Source organism: Phytophthora ramorum, assembly GCF_020800215.1.
Source record: "Phytophthora ramorum isolate Pr-102 chromosome Unknown Phyram_PR-102_s0008, whole genome shotgun sequence".
Taxonomy (NCBI): domain Eukaryota; phylum Oomycota; class Peronosporomycetes; order Peronosporales; family Peronosporaceae; genus Phytophthora; species Phytophthora ramorum.
In genome coordinates, this window is record NW_027150654.1 from 1,875,917 (window position 1) to 1,899,328 (window position 23,412).

At 56.1% G+C, this 23,412-nt stretch overlaps 9 protein-coding genes across 10 annotated transcripts; 4 read left to right on the forward strand and 5 right to left on the reverse strand.

Annotated features, from left to right (window-relative positions):
• Positions 1-136: 136 nt before the first annotated feature.
• On the reverse strand, positions 137-3,790 carry KRP23_9528 (Periaxin; the record flags this gene model as incomplete). The annotated part of the gene is made up of 1 exon (XM_067895088.1): positions 137-3,790. One exon carries the CDS (start codon positions 3,788-3,790, stop codon positions 137-139), a length of 3,654 nt encoding a protein of 1,217 aa, XP_067742708.1.
• A 1,078-nt stretch (positions 3,791-4,868) lies between these two features.
• Positions 4,869-5,378, reverse strand: KRP23_9529 (uncharacterized protein; the record flags this gene model as incomplete). The annotated part of the gene is made up of 1 exon (XM_067895089.1): positions 4,869-5,378. One exon carries the CDS (start codon positions 5,376-5,378, stop codon positions 4,869-4,871), a length of 510 nt encoding a protein of 169 aa, XP_067742709.1.
• Positions 5,379-6,238: 860 nt separating this feature from the next.
• KRP23_9530 (General vesicular transport factor p115) lies at positions 6,239-10,306 on the forward strand (the record flags this gene model as incomplete). 2 transcript variants are annotated; one of them, XM_067895090.1, is made up of 2 exons in its annotated part: positions 6,239-7,679; positions 7,838-7,860. In XM_067895090.1, 2 exons carry the CDS (start codon positions 6,239-6,241, stop codon positions 7,858-7,860), a joined length of 1,464 nt encoding a protein of 487 aa, XP_067742710.1. The 2 variants fall into 2 exon arrangements, with proteins under 2 accessions (XP_067742710.1, XP_067742711.1); XM_067895091.1 differs by having other exon boundaries at positions 6,239-10,306.
• Positions 10,307-10,397: 91 nt separating this feature from the next.
• On the reverse strand, positions 10,398-11,518 carry KRP23_9531 (NPC intracellular cholesterol transporter 1; the record flags this gene model as incomplete). Its single annotated transcript, XM_067895092.1, has 2 exons — positions 10,398-11,294; positions 11,357-11,518. The coding sequence occupies 2 exons, from the start codon at positions 11,516-11,518 to the stop codon at positions 10,398-10,400; spliced, it is 1,059 nt and encodes a 352-aa protein (XP_067742712.1).
• A 671-nt stretch (positions 11,519-12,189) lies between these two features.
• On the forward strand, positions 12,190-12,957 carry KRP23_9532 (uncharacterized protein; the record flags this gene model as incomplete). The annotated part of the gene is made up of 1 exon (XM_067895093.1): positions 12,190-12,957. One exon carries the CDS (start codon positions 12,190-12,192, stop codon positions 12,955-12,957), a length of 768 nt encoding a protein of 255 aa, XP_067742713.1.
• A 305-nt stretch (positions 12,958-13,262) lies between these two features.
• Positions 13,263-15,512, forward strand: KRP23_9533 (uncharacterized protein; the record flags this gene model as incomplete). The annotated part of the gene is made up of 2 exons (XM_067895094.1): positions 13,263-13,991; positions 14,994-15,512. The coding sequence occupies 2 exons, from the start codon at positions 13,263-13,265 to the stop codon at positions 15,510-15,512; spliced, it is 1,248 nt and encodes a 415-aa protein (XP_067742714.1).
• Positions 15,513-15,792: 280 nt separating this feature from the next.
• KRP23_9534 (putative nitronate monooxygenase) lies at positions 15,793-16,956 on the reverse strand (the record flags this gene model as incomplete). Its single annotated transcript, XM_067895095.1, has 1 exon — positions 15,793-16,956. The coding sequence occupies one exon, from the start codon at positions 16,954-16,956 to the stop codon at positions 15,793-15,795; it is 1,164 nt and encodes a 387-aa protein (XP_067742715.1).
• A 383-nt stretch (positions 16,957-17,339) lies between these two features.
• KRP23_9535 (uncharacterized protein) lies at positions 17,340-19,138 on the forward strand (the record flags this gene model as incomplete). Its single annotated transcript, XM_067895098.1, has 3 exons — positions 17,340-17,880; positions 17,948-18,383; positions 18,454-19,138. 3 exons carry the CDS (start codon positions 17,340-17,342, stop codon positions 19,136-19,138), a joined length of 1,662 nt encoding a protein of 553 aa, XP_067742716.1.
• Positions 19,139-20,716: 1,578 nt separating this feature from the next.
• KRP23_9536 (uncharacterized protein) lies at positions 20,717-22,784 on the reverse strand (the record flags this gene model as incomplete). The annotated part of the gene is made up of 2 exons (XM_067895099.1): positions 20,717-20,824; positions 21,807-22,784. The coding sequence occupies 2 exons, from the start codon at positions 22,782-22,784 to the stop codon at positions 20,717-20,719; spliced, it is 1,086 nt and encodes a 361-aa protein (XP_067742717.1).
• Positions 22,785-23,412: the final 628 nt, after the last annotated feature.

The window sequence follows — 23,412 nt, forward strand, 5'->3', positions numbered from 1 at the left end:
TGCATTATGAGGATTCGAGGCTTGCTCTCGTCCCAATGTCTCCCTCGTCTGGTTCAGCAAGGCTTGCCGGCGCGGCCGGTTGCTATCACGCATAAGTAAACTGAGGTGGTCGCGAGTGGGCCGATAGAGTGGCCGTCTACGCGCGGTGGTCGTGCTGACCTGCATCGTAGTTTTGGCCTTCGTCCTGCTTTCCATCGTCCGGGTATGCGGTTTCCACTGGCGCTGTTGTTTCAGGGTACGGGGTCTCGGGATATGGCGTCTCGGGATACGGGGTCTCCGGGTATGGTGTCTCGGGATACGGAGTCTCCGGATATGGCGTTTCCGGGTATGGCGTCTCGGGATACGGGGTCTCCGGGTATGGTGTCTCAGGATACGGAGTCACGGGATACGGAGTTTCCGGGTATGGTGTCTCGGGATACGGGGTCTCGGGATACGGCGTCTCGGGATACGGAGTTTCCGGGTATGGCGTCTCGGGATACGGAGTTTCCGGGTATGGCGTTTCCGGAGTTGGGGTCACGGGATACGGGGTCTCGGGATACGGGGTCTCGGGATACGGAGTTTCCGGGTATGGCGTTTCCGGAGTTGGGGTCACGGGATACGGGGTCTCGGGATACGGGGTCTCGGGATACGGGGTCTCAGGATACGGAGTTTCCGGGTATGGTGTCTCGGGATACGGGGTCTCGGGATACGGAGTTTCCGGGTATGGCGTTTCCGGGTATGGCGTCTCGGGATACGGGGTCTCAGGATACGGAGTTTCCGGGTATGGTGTCTCGGGATACGGGGTCTCGGGATACGGAGTTTCCGGGTATGGCGTTTCCGGGTATGGCGTCTCGGGATACGGAGTTTCCGGGTATGGCGTTTCCGGAGTTGGGGTCACGGGATACGGCGTTTCAGGGTATGGTGTCTCGGGATACGGAGTCTCCGGGTATGGTGTCTCGGGATACGGGGTCTCGGGATACGGGGTCTCGGGATACGGAGTTTCCGGGTATGGCGTTTCCGGGTATGGCGTCTCGGGATACGGGGTCTCGGGATACGGGGTCTCGGGATACGGGGTCTCAGGATACGGAGTCTCCGGGTATGGCGTTTCCGGAGTTGGGGTCACGGGATACGGGGTCTCGGGATACGGAGTTTCCGGGTATGGCGTTTCCGGAGTTGGGGTCACGGGATACGGGGTCTCGGGATACGGGGTCTCGGGATACGGGGTCTCAGGATACGGAGTCTCCGGGTATGGCGTTTCTGGAGTTGGGGTCACGGGATACGGGGTCTCGGGATACGGGGTCTCGGGATACGGGGTCTCGGGATACGGAGTTTCCGGGTATGGCGTTTCCGGAGTTGGGGTCACGGGATACGGGGTCTCGGGATACGGGGTCTCGGGATACGGGGTCTCGGGATACGGAGTTTCCGGGTATGGTGTCTCGGGATACGGGGTCTCGGGATACGGAGTTTCCGGGTATGGCGTTTCCGGGTATGGCGTCTCGGGATACGGAGTTTCCGGGTATGGCGTTTCCGGAGTTGGGGTCACGGGATACGGCGTTTCAGGGTATGGTGTCTCGGGATACGGAGTCTCCGGGTATGGTGTCTCGGGATACGGGGTCTCGGGATACGGGGTCTCGGGATACGGAGTTTCCGGGTATGGCGTTTCCGGGTATGGCGTCTCGGGATACGGGGTCTCGGGATACGGGGTCTCGGGATACGGGGTCTCAGGATACGGAGTCTCCGGGTATGGCGTTTCCGGAGTTGGGGTCACGGGATACGGGGTCTCGGGATACGGAGTTTCCGGGTATGGCGTTTCCGGAGTTGGGGTCACGGGATACGGGGTCTCGGGATACGGGGTCTCGGGATACGGGGTCTCAGGATACGGAGTCTCCGGGTATGGCGTTTCTGGAGTTGGGGTCACGGGATACGGGGTCTCGGGATACGGGGTCTCGGGATACGGGGTCTCGGGATACGGAGTTTCCGGGTATGGCGTTTCCGGAGTTGGGGTCACGGGATACGGGGTCTCGGGATACGGGGTCTCGGGATACGGGGTCTCAGGATACGGAGTTTCCGGGTATGGTGTCTCGGGATACGGGGTCTCGGGATACGGAGTTTCCGGGTATGGCGTTTCCGGGTATGGCGTCTCGGGATACGGGGTCTCAGGATACGGAGTTTCCGGGTATGGTGTCTCGGGATACGGGGTCTCGGGATACGGAGTTTCCGGGTATGGCGTTTCCGGGTATGGCGTCTCGGGATACGGAGTTTCCGGGTATGGCGTTTCCGGAGTTGGGGTCACGGGATACGGCGTTTCAGGGTATGGTGTCTCGGGATACGGAGTCTCCGGGTATGGTGTCTCGGGATACGGGGTCTCGGGATACGGGGTCTCGGGATACGGAGTTTCCGGGTATGGCGTTTCCGGGTATGGCGTCTCGGGATACGGGGTCTCGGGATACGGGGTCTCGGGATACGGGGTCTCAGGATACGGAGTCTCCGGGTATGGCGTTTCCGGAGTTGGGGTCACGGGATACGGGGTCTCGGGATACGGAGTTTCCGGGTATGGCGTTTCCGGAGTTGGGGTCACGGGATACGGGGTCTCGGGATACGGGGTCTCGGGATACGGGGTCTCAGGATACGGAGTCTCCGGGTATGGCGTTTCCGGAGTTGGGGTCACGGGATACGGGGTCTCGGGATACGGGGTCTCAGGATACGGAGTTTCCGGGTATGGTGTCTCGGGATACGGGGTCTCGGGATACGGAGTTTCCGGGTATGGCGTTTCCGGGTATGGCGTCTCGGGATACGGGGTCTCGGGATACGGAGTTTCCGGGCATGGCGTTTTCGTAGTTGGGGTCACGGGATACGGAGTTTCCGGGTATGGCGTTTCCGGGTATGGCGTATCAGGCACGGGTGTCGTTGGGTATGGCGTTTCGGGATACGGAGTCTCGGGATATGGCGTCTCGGGATACGAGGTCTCGGGGCCATAAGTTTCCGGATACGGAGTTTCGGGTGCACCAGTCTCGGGGTATGGAGTCGTCGGTGCCGGGGTCTTGTGATCCGGGTATGGAGTCGTCGGTGCCGGTGTCTTGTAGTCCGGGTACGGAGTGGTCGGTGCCGGGGTCTTGTGATCCGGGTATGGAGTCGTCGGTGCCGGTGTCTTGTAGTCCGGGTATGGAGTGGTCGGTGCCGGGGTCTTGTGGTCCGGGTAAGGAGTGGTCGGTGCCGGGGTCTTGTGGTCCGGGTAAGGAGTGGTCGGTGCCGGGGTCTTGTAGTCCGGGTATGGAGTGGTCGGTGCCGGGGTCTTGTGGTCCGGGTATGGAGTCGTCGGCGCCGGGGTCTTGTAGTCCGGGTATGGAGTGGTCGGTGCCGGGGTCTTGTGGTCCGGGTATGCAGTGGAGCTTGGTTTGCTCGGGGCTGGCGTCGGGTACTCGTCCTTGCCACCCTTGGTGGCTGCAGGAGTGACTTCGGGTGTGCCGGACTCGTACGTCGTTGGACACGGCGTGGCCGTGGAGCCCGAGACGGACGGGAAGACGCAGCCCCACGTGTCTCCGAGCACGATAGCGCACTCGGCATCCTCCTTGGCTGTGCACTGCTTGCCGTCGAACGAGAAGAGGTACGGGTGGCAGTCGGCCGTGGCCACGTCGCCCTTGAGCGGACACGCGGTTCCAGCCGGCGCTTTACCGGCGCCAGAGCAAAGAGCTCCCCGGGAGGACGAGATGGTGTACGTGGCGTCGAATTGCACCGACACGGGCAGGTCAGCGGCTGCAAGGCCGGCCAAGGCCAGCGCGGCGAGCGCCGCTGCGAAGTGGAGACACGTCATGGTCGGGGTCCGTGCGGTGAAGTCAACGGGGTTGGAAGTCGCGGGGCGTGGAGGGTCAAGTGCTCGAAGCCGAGCAAATTGAAAAGTGGGCGTCGTGGTGAGACTCTGCCACTCAAATGGAGGATGCCGTCATGGGATCATTTGCAATGGAATGGGTTGCTGCACCAAGATTTCCTGGAAGTGCTGGCGTGCTGTGAGAAACGCTTTGGCGTCTGCCGCTGCGGACAGCAAACTTAGTGGTCTTCTGATTGAAGTTACCTTCCAGAAAGATGCCAAGCAGGGCGCTCGATCTCGCCACTGTTGTCGCGCAGAGAGGCCCTGCTGTCCGACACTCCAGACCCTTCATAGTCATAAACGGCGGGGGATTCAGGCGTGCAGTAGGACAATCGCCCGTGTTGCTCGACAGTGCTGCAGCATGCCGAGCGCAATAGCAGTCGATAGTATCTGTTCGATTGTCAGGCTCGAGAGGCAGTGCTATGCCCTCCAGCACGAACCCAATAGGTTCAACGAGTGGCACGTGATGCAAAAATTTGTTATGGGTGAACGGCAACGCTGTCGTCGCCAGTGTCGAGGGTGCTCGAGACCACTTCACCGTGCGCAATGCGCACGGTGCTTTCGTGCCTGGTGGCCCTGTAGCATTGCAACTAGCAAAGTCACTAACGGCAAATTGGTCGTGCCTACCTTCGCGTTCGTGGTCTCTACGGCTGAGTGTTGTCCTCAACGGGCACGAGATCTGTACCCGAATTTGCACCAGAAAAAGATCCGTGAACTCGAAAGAAGTCGATGGGACGCCGGAATGGGTGCAGCCCAAGCCCGAAATCCAGCGCAAGCCTCGGCTACTGAGCATAAGTTTTGTGTGGTAAGGTGGCCTTCTGTTTGAAGGTTAGTTTTTTTTTCCAATGAGCACAAGTGGAGACTTAAAGAAATGTAAATGGTATATACTAATACGCAGTAGAATGCAAAGGCAAAACGTAAATGCCCCACTAGAAGACTCAACGCTGCGGAGTATTGTCTACGGTCGACAACGGCTCAGTAATTGACCCGCGCAGGGCTTGTTCGGATCTAGGATATGCAAGACCTACAGACCCTTCTTGCGTAGAGCCTTCTTGGTGTGGCCATTCTTGGCGTGAGCCTTCTTGGTGTGAGCCTTCTTGATGTGGCCCTTCTTGGTGTGAGACTTCTTGGTGTGGCCCTTCTTGGCGTGATGTGATCGAGTGTGCTTTGTGGGAGTTGATCTCAGCCTTGACGTGTGTTGGTCCTTTGTACAAGGAGCACGCGTCTTCGTTGGCGAAGTGCGCTTGACTGGAGTACGCGTCGTAGCTGGAGCTCCAGTACGCACAGCCGGTGTCGACGGGGTCTTCCCAGTCGCTTCCTCAGTTGGCGTATTGGATGACGTTGGCATTGTCCCAGTATAGGACCCAGGTGTTCGCGTCCTAGGAGATTGAGTTATTGGCGACCCGGTCACCGGAGTTCGAGTCGACGGAGTTTGAGTTGTCGGTGTCTCGGTCGTCGGCGTCTCGGTCGTCGGCGTCTCGATGGCTGGCGTTTGAGTTGTCGGTGTCTCGGTCGTCGGCGTCTCGATGTCCATCGCTCTGAGATTTCGATCAATGTTCTTGCTTTGTTCTTCGGAATGTGAATTTACTAGTGTTGTATCTCCAGATCCAGCAAACACGCAGCCCCATGTGAAATCCGTAAGAATGGCACATTCGGCGTTCACTTTGGCCACACAGTGCGCACCATCATAAGACGCAAAGCGAGGGTGGCATTCGGCGATGGCGATGTAACCTGCTATTGGGCACGCCCAACCGAGGGGCGTCGCCCCGAAACCAGCACATGGTGGGCCTCGGGTATCTGGGAGCAAGTACACTGCGTCGCCTTGAACGGCCACCCCGGTGTCTGCGAGCCCCGATGAAGAAATGCAAGCGAGGGCGACGAGTACCACAATTGACCCGGATATCATCGGGGGTCTCTTGTACAGCGTGTGGAGGTCAAGCGGTTGTGTTGGAGTTGTGCAGCAAATACGAAAGTGAACTCAGCCTTATCAAGTCATTGGTCCGACTGGGTTGCACTTACTCGGTCTTTCACGAAACAACCTCATCGAGGAGTCCGCCCGTGCTCACATTACCACCCTGTAGTGTATCTGATAAGTATCCAAGATGCAAGCGAAACGTGCCAGCAAGAGCGCCGACAACGTAGGCGTGCTTCCCTTTGCGTTGCGAAAATGACGATTAGATCCGGAAACCAGCTACCGGTAGCTAGAGTTTAAGAGTTGTTGCTAACTCTAGAGACGGCTTGCACTTGTACATATACCTATCAGTGGCACTACTTTAGCAATATTTTCTGCTAACTTAAATAGAAAATTTCTTATTAAATAGAAACAAACTATCGAACGTACCTAACTACATGTAATAACAAACTTTTCAGTTCGTACGTGGCAGTCCCTTCGCCATGCAGGCGGTGCTGAGTCGCGTGCACCGCATCGTGGTGCCCCCCGAGGAACCCGAGGTGTCGCAGCCTCTCGTCCGCAGCGTCGCCGACGCGTCTAGCTCCCCATCGACACCCGTGGTGGGTCTCAGCGCGCTGTCAAACCCGCAAAACACCTCGAACCCGACCGCTTCTACTGAAATCCGAGCGGAAATCGCGCTGGCGGTCGAGCGTTTGCAATTTGCAACGCTCCTGGGGGAGCGCAAGAAGGCGGTGGATGCCCTTCAAGCATTAGCTCAGAAATCCCACGCGAATCGGAGTCCTGGCGACCGCAGGAGCAGCTCGACCGACCCCACAGTTGAAGAGCAGGAACTTGGACAGGCCGCTGTGCCTGCCGTGTTGGCCGCCCTGGTGTCCGACCCTCGGGACACAGAGCTCATGGAGGCGATGCTCGAGTTCCTGCAGGCCATTGTGAGCCGCGCGCCCTCGGCGGCCCTTCTGCTGCTGGAGCAGCCGCCGGCCCCTGCTACTTGGGGCACGCAGACGTGCCTCACGCTGCTGCAGGACCCGTCGCCGTGGATCCGAGGCCCTGCTATTGCCCTAGTGAGAGCGCTGCAGGACGCACAGCCCAAGGCTTTTGCCACATCAGTGCTGGAGTGCAAGGAGGGACTCCGCAGACTCTTGGAGGTCGTGGAGGACCGGCGAGAACATATTCGAGACGCGGCGTTGGCCGTGCTCGGACAATTGACAGGGAGAGACAAGAACGCACAGCAGTTCTTGGCCTTTGAAGAAGGCTTTGCCAGGCTGTTTCAGATTATGGAGGTGGAAGGAGTGACGGAGACCGGAGCAAGCCCCGCTAGTAGTGTTATCGCGGACTGCTTGCAGATCGTGAACAATATGGTGAGAGACAACCTCATGACGCAGACGCTGTTTCTCGAGATGCCGTATCTGGAGACACACGTGCCTCGACTGCTGAGGCTGCCGGGGCTTGATGGAGGAGAGGAAGCGGAGGATGCAGCTGCACTCGGGAGGAGAAAAAGAGTGCTGAAGCTTGGACTGCAACTAGTTCGTTTTCTCGTAGCTGGATTGTATGAAGGAGCCCGTGAGTCGTCGCTGGATGAAATGGCGCAGCGGGATCGGGCCCGTAAAAGCCAGGAGCTGGCGAGGATACAGAGCCTTGTTGCCCGACAGGAAGCGCTCATGGGCGCTGTGGGTGAATTGGTTTGCTGCCGTAGCGATGCACTTACTGATCTGCGACTGCAGGCGCTAGATTTGCTACGTTTAGTAAGTGAACACAATGGTGGAGCGCAGATGATCCTGGTAAATCTGTACGCGTCGCCGTCGGGGCGCAACGTTCTCGCGGAGCTTCTGAATCTCGACGTAGGGAACGAAAGTGATGAGTCGCCTGTAGCTGCTGCAGCGTCGGCGCTTCTGGATGCGCTTTTTCAAGAAAATGAAGGCGCCCGTATGTCAGTGCTGCAGCATATCCAGTCGGTACCCCCACCACCGATGTCTGCCGGGGGAGACGACGGTGGCGGCGGCTATGATGCGTTCTCAGCTCCTCCCTCTGCAGGCCGAGTCCTACTGGATGCTTTTATCATGAACACTGATTTTATTGTCCAGAACAGCGACAGTTCCGACGTTGAAACGCTGAATACGAAGCTAGTGGTGACCTGGAAAGCAAGTCATCGACTGGCGAGTTTGCTGGCGGATAGTGCATACTGCAAAGAGCTCGCACTTCGCGTGCCAGCCGAGTACGATGACTCAGAGGCCCGTGCGGTTGCAGGTGGGTTATTTCTCTCGCGCTGCCTACGCTTGCTACGATCGCCGACGGACGAGGCGTTGGGAGCTGCATTCCAGTCTATCGTTTTCCAGGCCAAACTCTCGGTGCTTTTGTTGCTTATCCGCTGGTGTCACGGCTGCCCCAAGGCTGTTCGGGAGATCGTTGGTTCTGTGACGAACTTGTCGGTGCTTGTGGACGGTCTTTCTGATAACCAACCATCTTGTTCACCTCGAGCTTCGACTGAGATGATTCAGCTACGGGGTCTCGTCGCATTGCTGCTTGGCTGTTGCTTAGAATTTCTATGTGAAGACGAGGAAGAGCAGGCCTTGAAGATTGCGAGCACAACAGTAACAGCAGCTGCGACGGAAGATGAGCAGGGTTTGCAGATGACACGAGACCAGCTTCTCCAGATGATCAGCAAGCGCGTAAGTCTTGAGCGGTTTACAGATGCGTTGGTCCAGTTTCAGCAAACTCCAGCAATGCTGGCGTGTGCCCGAGCAAGCAAGGGACAAAGCTCGCGCGCTTTGCTCGCCTATCGTGCTGCATATGATGTATGCGATGAGGACGGTACAGGTAAAGTGGCGAGCGAAGAGGCCGAGGCACATTATTTGTTCCTGCTTTATGAACGAGACTTCACGGTATTCTACCGTGAAATGGCTGAGCAGATTCAAAAACGCGTCATCGCGATTTACACTGGGGTGGGCAGTGGATCTTCGCCGACTTCAGGTGTTGATTCTGGTGCCCATAATGCCATGGGTGCCTATCAAGACCTCATTCGTATGCAAGACAAACAGATCCGCGATCTACAGCAGCAAGTGACAGACCTAAAGCAGAATGACGTACGCCGAGTTGGTGAGGCCATCCGTCCGAGTAGCAACCAGGGACAAGAACCACAACTCGCAGAGAAGTTGGCTGCTCAGTGCCAGCACGTCGAACGAGAAAAGGCAGAACTGGAGATCAAAATCAAGAGTATGTCAGAGTCTGCGCTGGAGATGGAGACTCGCGTGAACGGACTCACGATGGCTTACGAACAGCTTGAACGAGAACATCAGCAACGCGGGCAGGAGCTCGCTGCCGCTCGTTCTGGGGTAGAGGGAGTGCAGTCTCGTTCAGTGCCTTCAAGTACCATGCAAGAACAGCTCTCTGCGTTACAGGCTGAACTGGACACGGAGCGGGAATCTACTCGACGATTGCGTAGTGAGGTGGTTGCAGCCAAAGGTGGCGCCACAATGCAGGCTCTTCGTGAGAAGAGCGATGCCGAGTTAGCGAACGCACGTCTTATGAAGCAGCTTGAGGAGCTTCGAGTGGAAAGCGAACGTAAGGACGAACACCTTGCGGAGTGTAACCAGATGCTTGAAACGCTGACCGAAGGTCAGGCGCTAGTCAAGAACGACAACGAGAGGCTGAAGGCGCAACTTACCGAGGCACTGTCGCTATCCGCTGGGGAATCAGGACAAACTGAATTCAAAAGCGTCGTGGACGGTTTAATTGACGACAAGGCACGTTTGGAGAGGCGCATCGAAGAGTTAGAGATTGCTGCGCGTGCCGCCTACGAAAAGGATCAGGAAGTGCTTCGGCAACGAATCCAGGAGGTGGAGCAAGCACGTCGCGCTAGCCCCCCAGTGAGCGTCGAGTGCTCTGCTCTTGAGACTGCATTGCCCAACAACGAAGTGCTCAATGGCGACGCGCCCAGCAGTGAAGGACCCCAGGAGGTACATGGTGGGGATCATCGCCTGAAGGAGTTGGTATCGGCCCAACTCGAGGAACTGAAAGAGTTGCATGCTCTTGTGGCTGAAATGGAAGCAGTAGCCAAAGACCGCGAGACACAGGTGAACCAGGCCTCGTTCTTACAGGAACTGGTGGCGGGGTATGACGTGCAATCGCGGCGTGACAAGGACAAGTTCGATGCAACCGTGCGCGAGCTTGAAGACGAACTAGCTCGTGCGTTTCTAGAGAAGAAGGATGCTGGTCGCAAGGCGAAAGCTGCGGTGAAGGAGCTCGAGAACGAGGTGGCGCGCTTGTTCCTCGCCAAGGTCGAACTCGAGAAGGAGCTAGCAACTCACCAGCAGGAGGGAGACGCGGGTCCTGCAGAAAATGGCGCAGCTCTCAGTGTGAATGGCTCGTTCCGAAGGTCCATCGAGTCGGAGAACAGCAACGACTCAACTGTCGACGACCTGTTCGTACTGGTGGCAAGTTTAGAGATTCAGTGCTCGGTACTGCGCGAGACTTTGAAAGAGTCACAAGGAGAAGATGCAGTTGCAGTGGCGGTAGAGCTTTCAAGGCAGCGTGGTGCCGTCGTCTCCGTCTAGCTACACATCCAGAGGAAGCTGTGCAGACTTCGCTGGTCATTTATTAACATGAACTCTTCCCCGCCTGGTACGATAGCCACAGCCATAGCACTCACTCGTTTTTCCACCTGCTCCAGGAGAACGCCAAAAGCACAAGCAGTCCATAGGCAGCGGCCACAAGTTTCGTGCTAAAGCCCGACATGATAGAAATTGGGTCGTCGACGACGTGGATATGGCTCCCTCCACTCGTGTGGGTATCACACGTCGCTCGGCACGCACCGCAGGGGCACTGCTTGTCATCCGTCGACTTGGACGCGATAGATTCCAGCAATTGCGCCTGTGCGGGCAACGTTCCACGCATCTCGACGACCTCCGAGTAGTTGGAGCACTTGAGCACGTCATGTTCAAAGGACGCGTCCTTGCTCGCATTGAACTTCAGGGAGATATACTCGCCATGGCCCACAGCGCCAACCTGCATCTGGTAGTTTAGAAAGCCCAGCGACGACTTCATGGCCGCAGCCATCGACGCCATCGCCGTGTTCTTGCACGAGTCGAATACTGCACACGTGAAGTCCTTGTCTAGCGCCACATCCAGCTCCAACACCTTCACTTTTTCTTTACCCGTCATGGGGTCCGGTCGGTAATTGGTGCTCGGCCACGGATGCGCCATCTGCATGAACTGATCCTGCTCGGGCGAGCACACGAGGCCGCACCACAAGTTCATGAGGTTGGCGGCGCAAGCGTCGCACCCACCGGCGCTGTTCTTGGCGAAGACACTGGCCACTAGCTTGAAGTTCTCGGCCATAGCTTGGTTTTGCTGCCACGAGCAGCACGCGTCGTCCTTGTAGGCTGGACACTGGATGGCGAACTGATTGCAGTGAGGGCCAGCGGCCATACCGTCCTGGCGACACACACAAGCTCCGTTGATGCATTGGCCCTTGCCGTAGCAGTCCGTGGCGTTAGTACAGCTGCCACCACCGATGGTGCTTGGCCAGCCATCCCCGGTCATCTGCAAGAAAGTATCCTATTAATTACGCGGATTTTATCAGGATTATTGGTAGATTATCGTACGGGCTGCGGCTCTGCCGGCTGCTTGTGCGCCTCGGGAATGCACTCGTCGTAGTCTGGGATGTTGTCCGGGTTCACACACGACTGCGTCATCACACACTTGGCCTCGGTGGGCGGTGGGGCCGCCGATGCCAGCAGCACGAGCAGAAGGGGGAGCAGCGCCATCTTGAGCCGAATTCTGGCTTTGACAAGCTTCAAGCAAACGTATCAGAGGGAATCAGATGTATCAGAAAGAATCAGATTTACCTTACTGTTACTACTTGTAGTACTACTACTTGTAGTAACTTCCACCCGAGAACCACATACAAGTAGTACATGCTTCGTCAAGAACAGCGACGTTTTCCACGACTGGATTGCAGCGCACAGGAACCGTTCCTACTGACGACGCCAGGATGTCCAGACATGCTGGTGATTTCGCGGAAGGGTGGGTCTCTGTTCGAGGTGTTCTACGGCCTCACCAACAGTGGCGGTGAAGTGATGCAATTCCAACGCAAGACTTTCGCGAAGCCGTGTATTAAACGCCCACTCCGTGAATCGACAGCCTCGGAGATTCACAATTGCGGGCGGACGGTGCATACGATTTCTTGATGATTTGGTCGAGTCTCGTGAGAGTTTTGACCTGTTCCGTTTCACAGTCACCTCACGGTTGAATCGTTTGCAGATAGTGGGGTTGGCAAGCCCTACGGAAAAGGCCAAACACGAGGTCATGCAACCGAATTCGGCCGCAAAACTCCGCAGTGCAAAGTTGAAGTGCCCTCAGTCCTCGGATTGGTTTATAAATGCGTCATTTTCATCCAATCGTTGCAATATCGCCGCAGCCGCTCATTTTGCCGAATATGCTGCGCCCACACCAGCGGCTCGTACGCCGCTGCGCTGCGGCTTCAAGCGGCCGCCGCGGCTTCTCCAGTGAGTCCGGCGACTGGCTTGGCATCAACTCCGAGTACCTATCGATGCGTGGATTGGCCATCGTCCGCCGCGTGCTCAACGGGATGCCCGAGTTCGTGCGCTACAGTCGCAGTAAGCCGCGTATCTTCGTGTCGGGGGCGTCCGACGAGGTGCGCAGCTCCATGTACGTGCTATCCCAGTTCCCGATGGCCGCGCGGGTGGATCTGCCGGAGTTTGTACGAGGAGCGGAGCGCGCGGCCCACACAGTCCTCCAGAGACTGTACGCACAGGAGGCGGGCGAGACGAAGGAGCTCCTGGAGCAACTGGCGACGCCCGAGAGTCTCAAGCTGCTGCTGCACAAACCTTCGGCCCCCCTAGAAGGCGATGACAAAGCGCGACGAGCAGTTTTGGAGCAGGTCACCTTTCACAGTGCAGCGCTGGAAGCCGTGGAGTACACTAGAGAGAAGGAAGAGGAGGAGATCAAGGGCGAGTGGCTCACGCTGCGAGTGCACTACGACGTGACGGAACACTTGCTCATCTCGTCCGAAGGTGGAGAAGGTATCGAGGACCGACGCGCGATCAATACGCAGTTCGCGTGGACGTTTGAAGCTGATGTGACCAAGCCGGAGGATCTCGAGTGGGCCATTGTAGCAGCCACACCGTTTCAGGAGAAGCCCGCGGTGCTCACATCGCAGACGGACGAGAAGGCAGAAGAGTAATGCCGACAGACCTTGTTGTGACCGTTCAAGACAATAGAACTCAAGTGTTGATACGCCATTGCTTCACCATTCATCAAAGTATTCAGCACAGTGGTACTTTTCATTATGCGCAGAGGTGTAGAGAAAGCGATTTCAGAGGATAAAATATTGCACAAGTGGATTACAATGACTATAGGTCAATATTTCACTTGAGATGAGAAGCAGATATGACGGGGTATCGGAATATGGTTGTATGCAAACGCTCGTCCCACTAGTGTTGGCGCATTCCCAGCGACTATCGGTATTAATAGTGAGCGTGAAGGCCCATGGCGACAACGGGGCCTCTCCCCGCGCCCTACGACGATGGCAGCTCCACCGAGAGCGAGTACTATTTCGACCCGGAGGAGGAGGAGGCGCCCTACAAGCACGAACCGCAGGTGAAGCAGGAGCCGCTAACAGTGCAGGAGAACACAGCGATTAAACAGGAATATACAAATGAGAGGACATTGCAAGAGGGTGCGGAAGAGATTCAGCCGCCGAAGGGCAGCGAGTGGAGCCACGGGGCGGCCGTCGTGTGTGACAATGCGGTGGAGCGAGCGCTCGCCATGGCCAGCAGATTCGAGCGAGCGATGAGCCGGACGCAGCGAGAAGAGGAGCTGACGGCCGATACAATGCACAGCAATGAACGCAGCACGTCTCCCTTGAAGAGCAGTGAGGAGGGGGCGAAGACAGTGAATTTGAAGAAGAAAAAGAAGGTGAAAGTAAAGTCCAAGATGGTGTCGCTGAAGAGTGTGAAGGCGACGACGCCGACGGTGGCAGCAATGAAGCCGGTGGTGGTGGGGCTGAGACGCCCACCGAGTATTGTCACGGGGGCGCCGATTGAGCTGGAGAAGGGACTGTCGGTGCCTCGTTCAAGCTCGCGGAAGTCACCAGCGAATCAGTCGTCTACCCGTCAGAAAGCTAGCCCGAGCCATGGCAAGACGAAGCAAAACGCTCAAACGGAAGAGAAGCTATTGATACTGAGGCACCAGACAGAGCGGAAAAAATCCCCATCAGTGCGAAGAACGGAGCTGGAGAAGCTGTCTTTGAGTCGACAATCGGAGCAGAGCAAGTTACCGCAAAGTTTTGGCAAAAAGCGCAGCAGATCGCCATCACGTCACCGACGTACGGAACGGAGCAACTCACCACTGAAGGATTATTCTAGAAGAAGTCGAAGCAGATCCCCGCCAAGGCGACCAGTTAAGGAGAGACGGAAACGATCGAGATCGAGATCACGATATCACGATACAGAAAACGCTTCAAGCCCGCGACACCACCATGGCTCAGAAAAGCGATCCAGACACAGTTATGAGCGACGATCGAACCTGTCGATACACGATCGTCGTAGAAGCAGAAGTCGTAGTTTCGATCGAGAGCGTGATAGATACGATCATGGTCACGAAGCCAGACACGAGCATTACGACAACAGCGAGCGAAAATCTGCACCACGGGATATTAACAAAACGGACCACGACCCTCGTCGTCGTAGCCATCGTGAGCCCATTCCTGTAACACACGGGAAGCAGCAAAGCGATGAAGACGCGGTCCGATATCGAAACAGAGATGTCAACACCTCACCAAGCGAAAGGACCTCTCACAAGAAAAATGCTCTACCAGCTCGAAACGAAGATCAAATTGGTGGCCGCAGCGCTGGAAGGTGCAATGCAGTTGTTATGCTAAATCGTGGCCGAAGCGGTAGCAAGTCACGGCTCCAAACACCCGATGAGAGCTCTTCATCCACTGCCTTGCCGAACCACAGGAACGTTACGAAGAGGACTCCAACAGATCCGCGTATCGGACCTCCTAAGCAGAAAAATGCTGTCTCGCACTCAAACAACAACTCCAAGAAGCCTGCATTTGTCCATCACGACGCTTTTGCGCGAAGGGTGTTCAAGCTCAAGCTACAAGAAGCTGATGTGGATGAGAAAACCACAACCGGGTCTCACGGTTCTGATAAGTGGTTTTATGAAAATCGTCGAAGAGGTATTGCTGCTGAGCGAGCACGGTTAATGGCGCAGAACTTGGAGCGCTTTGAGACACTGTACGCAACATCAACGGTGTCGAAGTCGGAGCTGAAGAGGTACCAAGACGATCGGGACTTTGCCTGGCGAGTGGTTCAATTCAAGCGAAAGCAGGCATCTTTGCAGGAGCAGAACGACCTGTTTATCTCGTCCGAAAAAAGAGTGGAATTGTGGCGTCGACTGGACCAAGATCGGGAGAAGCTGATTGCGGAGAACGGCGCCATGTTTCACAAAGTTATGATGAGTCAAGGCCAGACTGAAGGCACATTTAGAGCGAGAGAACGAGATGCATTCACTACAAATGCTGACGCACTGCGACGTCCGGGGAAGCGTGTGCACGACAAGCAATTGCACAAGGGGCAACCCAAATTGTATAGACAAGCATTGGGTAACCCTTCAACCATGCTGCAGTCGGCTTCGACCAATTCTCGCGTTGTTGTGGGCGCTGCGCTAGCCGACAACCACAACACCCTGCATTCCCAGCCCAGCAGTGTACCTTGGTTTCTGAAAGGATGAACAGCTTCGGCCATCGTGTACCTATAGCCAAAACGAATCTGTGAGCTCACACGCGTACATGTATTACTTTCAACGCGCTGGTGTGAATATTAATGTAGCACAAAAGCCTGTGTTGGTGTGAATAAACTAACACTTTGTAGTAACCAAAAAGCGGGTCAAATGCGAAGGCATCTGGCAAAAATACAGCCTTGGTATTTTGCACTGGAACATCATTATCAGGCAATGCCTAATGAGCGTGGCCACTTCAAAGACGCTCAATAGTTGAGGCTAACCACCCCAGCTATAGAGAACTGTTGGCACTGGTACGCTTCAGTGAATCAAGCTCCTGAATAATTGACTGCACAATGGTCTCGGCAGATTTCTCCTGCGCGAAGCCTGGAGATTGTCCCGACCAGAGAGACGAGAACGCCGTGTCGCCATTAGCTTCAGCAGCCTTCTTGAGCGCACCCAGAGGTGCACCAGCAGTTGGGAACTCCGGGGCGACAGCACACATTGGACCAAGGTCGCGCATCACACGCGTGACGAATCCCCGCGCAGGTCGACCAGAAAAGATGTTGGTGATCGCAGTCTCTTCGCCAGTAGCAGAGCTCGCGGCTCGCTTCAGCGCCTCTCGGTGTAAGCCTGACGTCTTCGCTTCGTCCGCGAGCAAGAACACGGTTCCCATTTGCACCGCCGCAGCTCCGAGCACACTAGCCGCCAAGACGCCACGAGCGTCGCCAACGCCGCCGGCTGCAATCACTGGGAGCGCCACTGCGTCAACAATCTGCGGGACTAACGACATGGTCCCGAGTTGCTGTGGGAAGTCCATGGAGCTGTTGCGATACTCCTTCCCGTCCGAAGGGCTCGACCCGTTCTCCCTTGGCAGGAATACACCTCGGTGGCCACCAGCCTCGATACCCTGAGCGATGATAGCGTCGCAGCCCCTCTCTTCCAGCCAAACTGCTTCGCGCATAGTGGTGGCCGTCGAAATGACAAACGCTCCCGTGTCCTTGACACTTTGCAGCATTTGAGGAGGCGGCAGGCCGAAGTGGAAGCTGACGACTTCGGGCTTGAGCTCCTGCACCAGTTGAAGACTCACGTCGTCGAAAGGCATGCGCAAAGCCCCTTTAGCTGTCAGCTGAGCCACGTCCACGTCGTACTCTCGGTAGTACGGAGCGAGGATGTCCTGCCACTGCTTGTCGGCCTTGGGGTTGGCCGGAGGAAGCGAGTGGCAGAAGAAGTTGAGGTTCACAGGAGCCGAGAGCTCCTTCGTCGCCGCTCGAAAGCGCTGCACATGCTCGCGCACAGCATCGGGCGACAGCAGGGCACAGGGAATGGCTCCCAGACCGCCACCACGGGCGACAGCAATCGCGAGGTCGCTGGCTTGCGCGCCGGCCATCGGCGCTTGGAACAGTGGCACTCGCAGCCCCAGCCGCTGGATGATCCGAAGGTCGTGCCACGTCATGACGTCGCAAAAGAGAACACGACTTGGGCGACACTAGGCGAGATTGGAAGTGAGACCCGGCATGGGTGCACCTCATATCCACAGAATCCTGATGAGTGACCTAGCTCGGAGCTGATTCGCTCTGCAGCCACTAGCGACGTGGGCTGGATCTTGACCACCGCAAGCTCGCCGCCTCTCGACTGAAGACGCTGCGGTGGAGAGCAGCTTTTGTTGCACCGGTTGCTCCCGGTGTACCCATATCTCGCCAACGAACAGCAATTGAAATGGATACTCTGACGTCGCCCTGCGTCGATGCATCCATATTACTCACAACAAAACGATGTGGATGCGCCCGTAATCATTCTTCAAATTTCCTTGGTCTCACTTCAGATCAGGCGCTCGAGATGAAGCGCGAGTTGCGCTCCGTGACGCTCAAGGCCTCGCCGCTGGCGTTCGCATCGCCCGCCACTCGCCGCCGCTCCTGGAGTCTCGGGCCGCTTTTGCTGCTCTACGGTCTGGGCTTCCTGCTGCTGGAAGTCTTGCTGTTCCGACACGCACATTTCTCGACGCATCGACGGCTCGTGGAGGCCCCCGAGGACTCGCAGCGCTTTGCGCTGTCGCCACCAGATCTGGAGGACGCTGAGTTCGCCAAGATCCACGTCCCCCATTGGATGACGGCCAAGGACGCCGAGGTGCCCGTCCAGGAGAGAGAGCATCTGAGCTGGCTGCATGCGGCCTGCATAGCCAAGAAACAAGCCATTATCCCGTGGCAACACGGCGCACCAGAGTACGCGGAGCAAGAGAAGCAGCAGGACGCAATGGTGCTGGAGAGAGGAGACCCGAGAGTCCTGGAGCAGCTCAAGAAGTGTCCAGACGTGGACATCTACTTGCCAGACGGGATCCGAGGCCTCGGATACTGCGAAGATGCCATCGCATTTACCAAGTGTAAGAGGTCTTAGCAGTGCAAGTTTAGTGTGGAGTGCTGCTGATTGCTCTATGGTTTTATTCGCAGATATGCACTCGAGGTTGCTGCCATTGTGGGCGTTGGAAGACACGTTCTTCGACCCGGAGACCAAGCGCAACGTCATGTACTACGAGCTGTGTCCGCTGACACCGATGCTGTTCTTCAACCACTACTGGGATTCGCGGCCGGATCGGTCCGAGTGGCCGCGGTCGAAGCCGATCTACATCATGCCGAACATCGAAATGCGAGAGCTCACGGCGAAGGAGTACTGGAGCGTGGACGTGGTGCTCTGCCGGACGTTGGCCTGTGACCAGCGCGTGAAAGCTTGGTACGCGCAGGAGGGAAACCCGCGTGATGCCAAGGTCTTTTACACTAAATTCACGTCCTCGGATACCGCTGCCCACGCTATTGAAATGCTTGGGGAGGACAATATCCGACCGAAAAACTTTGCAACAGTACGTTTCACGCACACGGCTGGCTCCAGGTACGCTATCATGTCGGACTATTTTCTGAGGTTGCGACTCGGTTTACAGATTGCTCTGGTGGCTCTGTAGTCCGTACAAAGGCACTCAGCAGGTACTTGACTGCTGGTTGTCGCATCCAAACTTCCCGCCGCTGGATCTGTACATTCATGAAAACAGCTACGGCGACAATTATCAAGGCGTTTATGATGAAGCGATTCTACGCGCGCCTAACGTGAACCTGATCCGCAGGCGCTTGGATGCCGTGGGCTTCGGACAAATACTGGCCGAGACTTCATTCTTCCTCTGCCCAAGCACTCAAGAAGGTTACGGCCACTACATCGATCAGGCACGAGCTTCAGGAGGTGTCATCATTACCACGGACGCGCACCCGATGAACGAACTTATCCCATCAAAGGATACTGGTATTCTGGTAGCTAGTCAGCGTGAATCCGGGCCCGATATGCTTCTCGGCGGAGCATATCACGGCACGCATGGGCTCCGATCGGTCGATGGGCTCGTCGCCAAGTTTTCAGCGCAAGATCTCTGCGCCTCCGTAGAGTACGTGCTGGAGCACACGAGTCAAGCCCAGCGCGAGGCCATGGCCAAGAAAGCTCGCCAACAGTACCACGAAGACACCAAGTTCTTCGCGCAGCGTATGATCCAGCTGCGACTATTTGCCCGCCAGGAGCGAAATTCCTGGATCCCCCCCGAGGAAGACATTGCCGTGGGAGACCCCGAGCGGATAACCCTTCTACGCGTTGACCTCGGTTCTTGATGCTGGATACTTCACAGTGACCACGAATTCGGCAGACATTCCGCGTACAACTTTATAAGCGCCGTTGTTGTTTTTCTTAACAGCAATTAACTAGGCAAATAATATATGTTGTTGTTGGTATTCGTCGATGCATGCTGATCAAACACCAAGCATAGCTTCGTCGGAACTCACCATTCAAGACGATCTGGTGTTTGCAGCATCAATCGGACAACTAAATAATGCGACCATGGTCGCCAGACGGAAATGTACCTTTTTCTAATCGTAAAGGTGAAGACGTACACCGTACATATACAGTTTCGGCATAACGCTTACATTCGGTCGACTACGGCGTGCTGTAACCACTAAAATGCCAACCGAAATTTTCACTCGTTCGTCATTGCAGTCCTTCGTAATCCGTCTCGTTGCTTTGGGCTGTCGTCTAGTAATAATGGTTCTCCGGCCCGAATGACCGACGCATCATAATTTTGCGATAATGCTGAATGCTTTGAAAGGCCATGAACCACGAACGACCTGGTACCAACGCAGCGATCCAACGAGCACCCTGCACTTGCACTGGCCAGAAAAGAGGACAGGAGGTGGCAGCTTCGTTTGTTGGTTTGCATACAGTAGTGTTTCCGACGCTGCTAGTGCCGGTGCCTTTTTCGGTGAAGCCGATGGTCACCAATGCTAAGGTTGTCGTATCGACGTTGGCGGAATAGCAACACAAACAAGGCCTCGCCCTAGGACAACACAAACAAATTTTAGCGTTCGAGATCTATTGGGTGCGACACCGAAATCGGCGATGGACACGGGGAGCGGGTATCGCGGTCGTATCCCGTTTGCACCGCTGCAATTGACCTTCGAGGAGCAGGAGAGATGCCAAGAGGCCACACTGCAACTGCTGGACCAAATGCTGCGAGACTATGATGAACGAGACGCGACTACGAACAGATCTCCCCGCCATCACTCACGATTGGGCTCTTCGCGGTGGAAACGCGTCAAGACACAGCACAATGCATCGCTCTACTGCGAACTGGGCCACACGGGAACTCAAGACTTTCGGACGCCAGGGGGGAGCTGGGAGAGTCCTGCTGCACTGCTTGCTGTCGGTACCATTCAAGGGAGCCTTGACGACGTTATGCTCGGACTTACAACGCAATCGTTTGCAGACATGCAACTAAAAGCGGCGTCTGTCGCTTCTCAGGATTTAAGAGGGGCCATGCTCGCCAAGTTGTTTGGACCGACGGAGGAAGACCCTTTCAAGTGTTTGAGCGTCGTGTGGATGATTGGTGAACAGAAGTGGCCATTGAGTATGCTCGTGTGTCCGAGAGACTTTGTCAACGTAACTGCGTCCGGAGTCATCACCAGAGCTAACGGCGACCGCATTGGATATGACCTCATGCAGCCTGCTCAGTTGCCACAGCTGCCGGCACTTCTCAAGCCGATGGTGCGAGGCAAGCTGGTGTACGGCGCACTGTATCGAGAGCTAAACGGATCAGTAGACGTCTACGTCAAGTTACACGTGGATACCAGGGGCTCTGTTATGAATACGGTCGTGATGAACGCGATGTCGCTCGCTGCCCTTGGGTTTGGGAAAGCTCAGCGTTTGTCGGAAGAAAAGAAGCTGGAGTGGTGCATCCTCAGCAGCATGATGAATCCAGCATCCACGCAGAATTCAACATCCGCGGATCGGCCACTTTGCAGCAGCTGTAACGCAGCGTTCACGCGGCGAAGAGGGAGCCACAATTCGCGCTTCGGGGCTACCGATGTGTGTGCGGTGTGTACATCGGTACTGTGCTCCAGGTGCCGTATCAAACGCTCGTTGAAAATCACCACCGGCCGAAGCAGAGGCGCAACGACTCGCAGCATATCTGTCATTGTGTGTCAAACATGCTTGGGACTCGTCTATCAACAAAGGGCGGGAGAAATCGCATGGCAGCAGTACCAGCATCGACTCCAGTACTCGGTGACAGACACCTGCTGCAGCGATCGACCTGTTTGGGGACTGGTAGACGAAGCACTGATGTTTGCATGGTCACCAGGCCGCCACTTCTCCATTTCAGACGTCTTCCTCAACTGCTCTGATGGTGAAGGTTCTGGCGAACGTAGCATTATCCCAAGAATCGTATAGTTTTTAGGCGTAACCCCAGGAGTAGTACACTATTTCCTGTCCAAAGGTTCCCCCCCCCCAGAGCACTAGAAAACTATAAGAGGCTAGCATATGCGCCGTAACATAATAACGAGGTGCTCACCAGACCGGATACAGTAACCTTTTTCGTCCGTCATGGCGAGAAAGCAACTTTACCAAAACCTGAAATTCTGTGGCTTTTATCGCTCCAAACCCAAGTTAATGTACTTAAGTGCTATATGTACTTCTGACGTCTGAGAAGCAGAATGAATTCTCGGAAATTGAAAAAAATCGACCTGGAGACCATGCAGGTGTCAAGGCGTCGTCAAGCAGCCCCCACGTTCGCCGACCACTATCTGCGCTATCACTAGCACAGTGCATCAACCTTAGCTGGTTCTGCTGCCACGCGGTTTCCGCTGCACTTTGCTGGCGCACGAACAACAAACAAGAAGGACACACAACGACGTGCACGCTCCTTGTAGCTGGGCCTTTCCTTTGACTCGTGAGGACTTTGAATGATCTCTTCACGCGGCAATTCGAGCACATCAGTGTAGCACACACTGCACAAGTGTTGCTAGCGCTGGGAAGGCCATCTCGACCGCGACTATGTCTCCTCAGCTTGTCCTTGCAGACGCCACAGAACGAAAGATCCGCCCACGTCCCCGCCATCCTACTACCAGGGTCCTTGATACTGTTCAGAATGCACCACTGCAGTTTCTTCTCCAGTGCGAGCTTCGGCGTCTCCCAGTAGCCCAACACGGCAATCCACATGGCGTTCATCACAATTGTATCCAAGATATGGCCCATCGTCTCCACGTACATTTGAATGTACACATCCACCGTGCCGTCCTGCTGTTCGCGATACAGTGCGCCGTACATCAACTTGCCTCTCGTCATGGGCTTGGGGAGTTCTGGCAACTGCGGGAGCTGTGCAGGCTGCACGAGATCGTAGCCAAGTCTGTCTCCATTCGCTCGTGTGATGACTCCCGACGCCGACAAGGTGATGAAATCTCTCGGGCGAACGACCATACTAAGCGGCCAGCCCTGCTCGCCTACCATCCACATGATGCTCAAGCTCTGGAACGGGTCGTCCTCAATTGGGCCCGACAACTTCGCGAGCGTCGCGCCGCTCACATCGTGCGACCCAATGGACGCGGCTCGCACCCGCATGTCCCCGAACGTCTGCGTCGTGAGGCCGAGCATGACGTCGTCTAGATTGGCCTGGATGGTGCCCACGGCGAGCAGCACCGCCGGGCTCTCCCAATTATCCCCGGGCATGTGCAGGTCTCGACGTCCGCCGTGGTCGCGCTCCGAATAGAGCGACGCGTCGTCCTGCGTTTTGTGGTGCTTCCAGCGCGCGCTGTCCAGGCTCGAGTGGTGGCGCGGCGTCCCGTGCGTGGTGGCGTCCCGCTCGTCGTAGCTGCGCAGTGTGCGGTCCAGCAGGTTCAAAGTGAGCTCCTGGCATCGCTCCTGCTCCTCAAAGGTCAATCGCAGCGGCGCGAACGGGATTCGGCCGCGATAACCTTCACCGGCATCCATCGCGGTCGAATGACTTAATGGCGAGCGTCCAGCGCTTTCAGCTGATACATGTAGACGAGTCGATTTCTGTATCTGGCTTTTGGTGGGGAGTAGTACAGAGCGCAGACTTACTAAATGGCGTCCTCTAATTATGCAATTCAAGACGTTATTAGATATTACAAGCTCTTATTGCTTGATTAATTAAAGTGGACTCATGTTATGTCCAAGGGTATGGTATGTCGAAACCGTCTGAATGAATTGGAGATCTTAGCTTCAACGAAGTCGGTCGGCTGCACTGACGTGGAGGTACCTCTCAAGAGAACTACAGTATTACATGTACATGCACACGTATACATACAGTACGTGAGTGCTCACCTCGGCCTAAGACCTCATCAAGATGCCGTTCGCGTCCAGCGGCTGGAGTCGTGCCTATCCACGCTCGACTAGCGTGTTGTATTAGACGGATATACGTACAGTATGATCGACAGCGCCTGCATGACAGCTTCGCGCCGTGTGTGCGAGTCGCTTGTTGGCCATGAGGTTTTCCGGGACGGCAATCAGAGGCAAGAAATTCACAACTTGGTACGACAGGTTCGTCCAACCTCTGAGGCTCGGCAGCCAATGCACGCGACAGCTAACTTATCCGGAT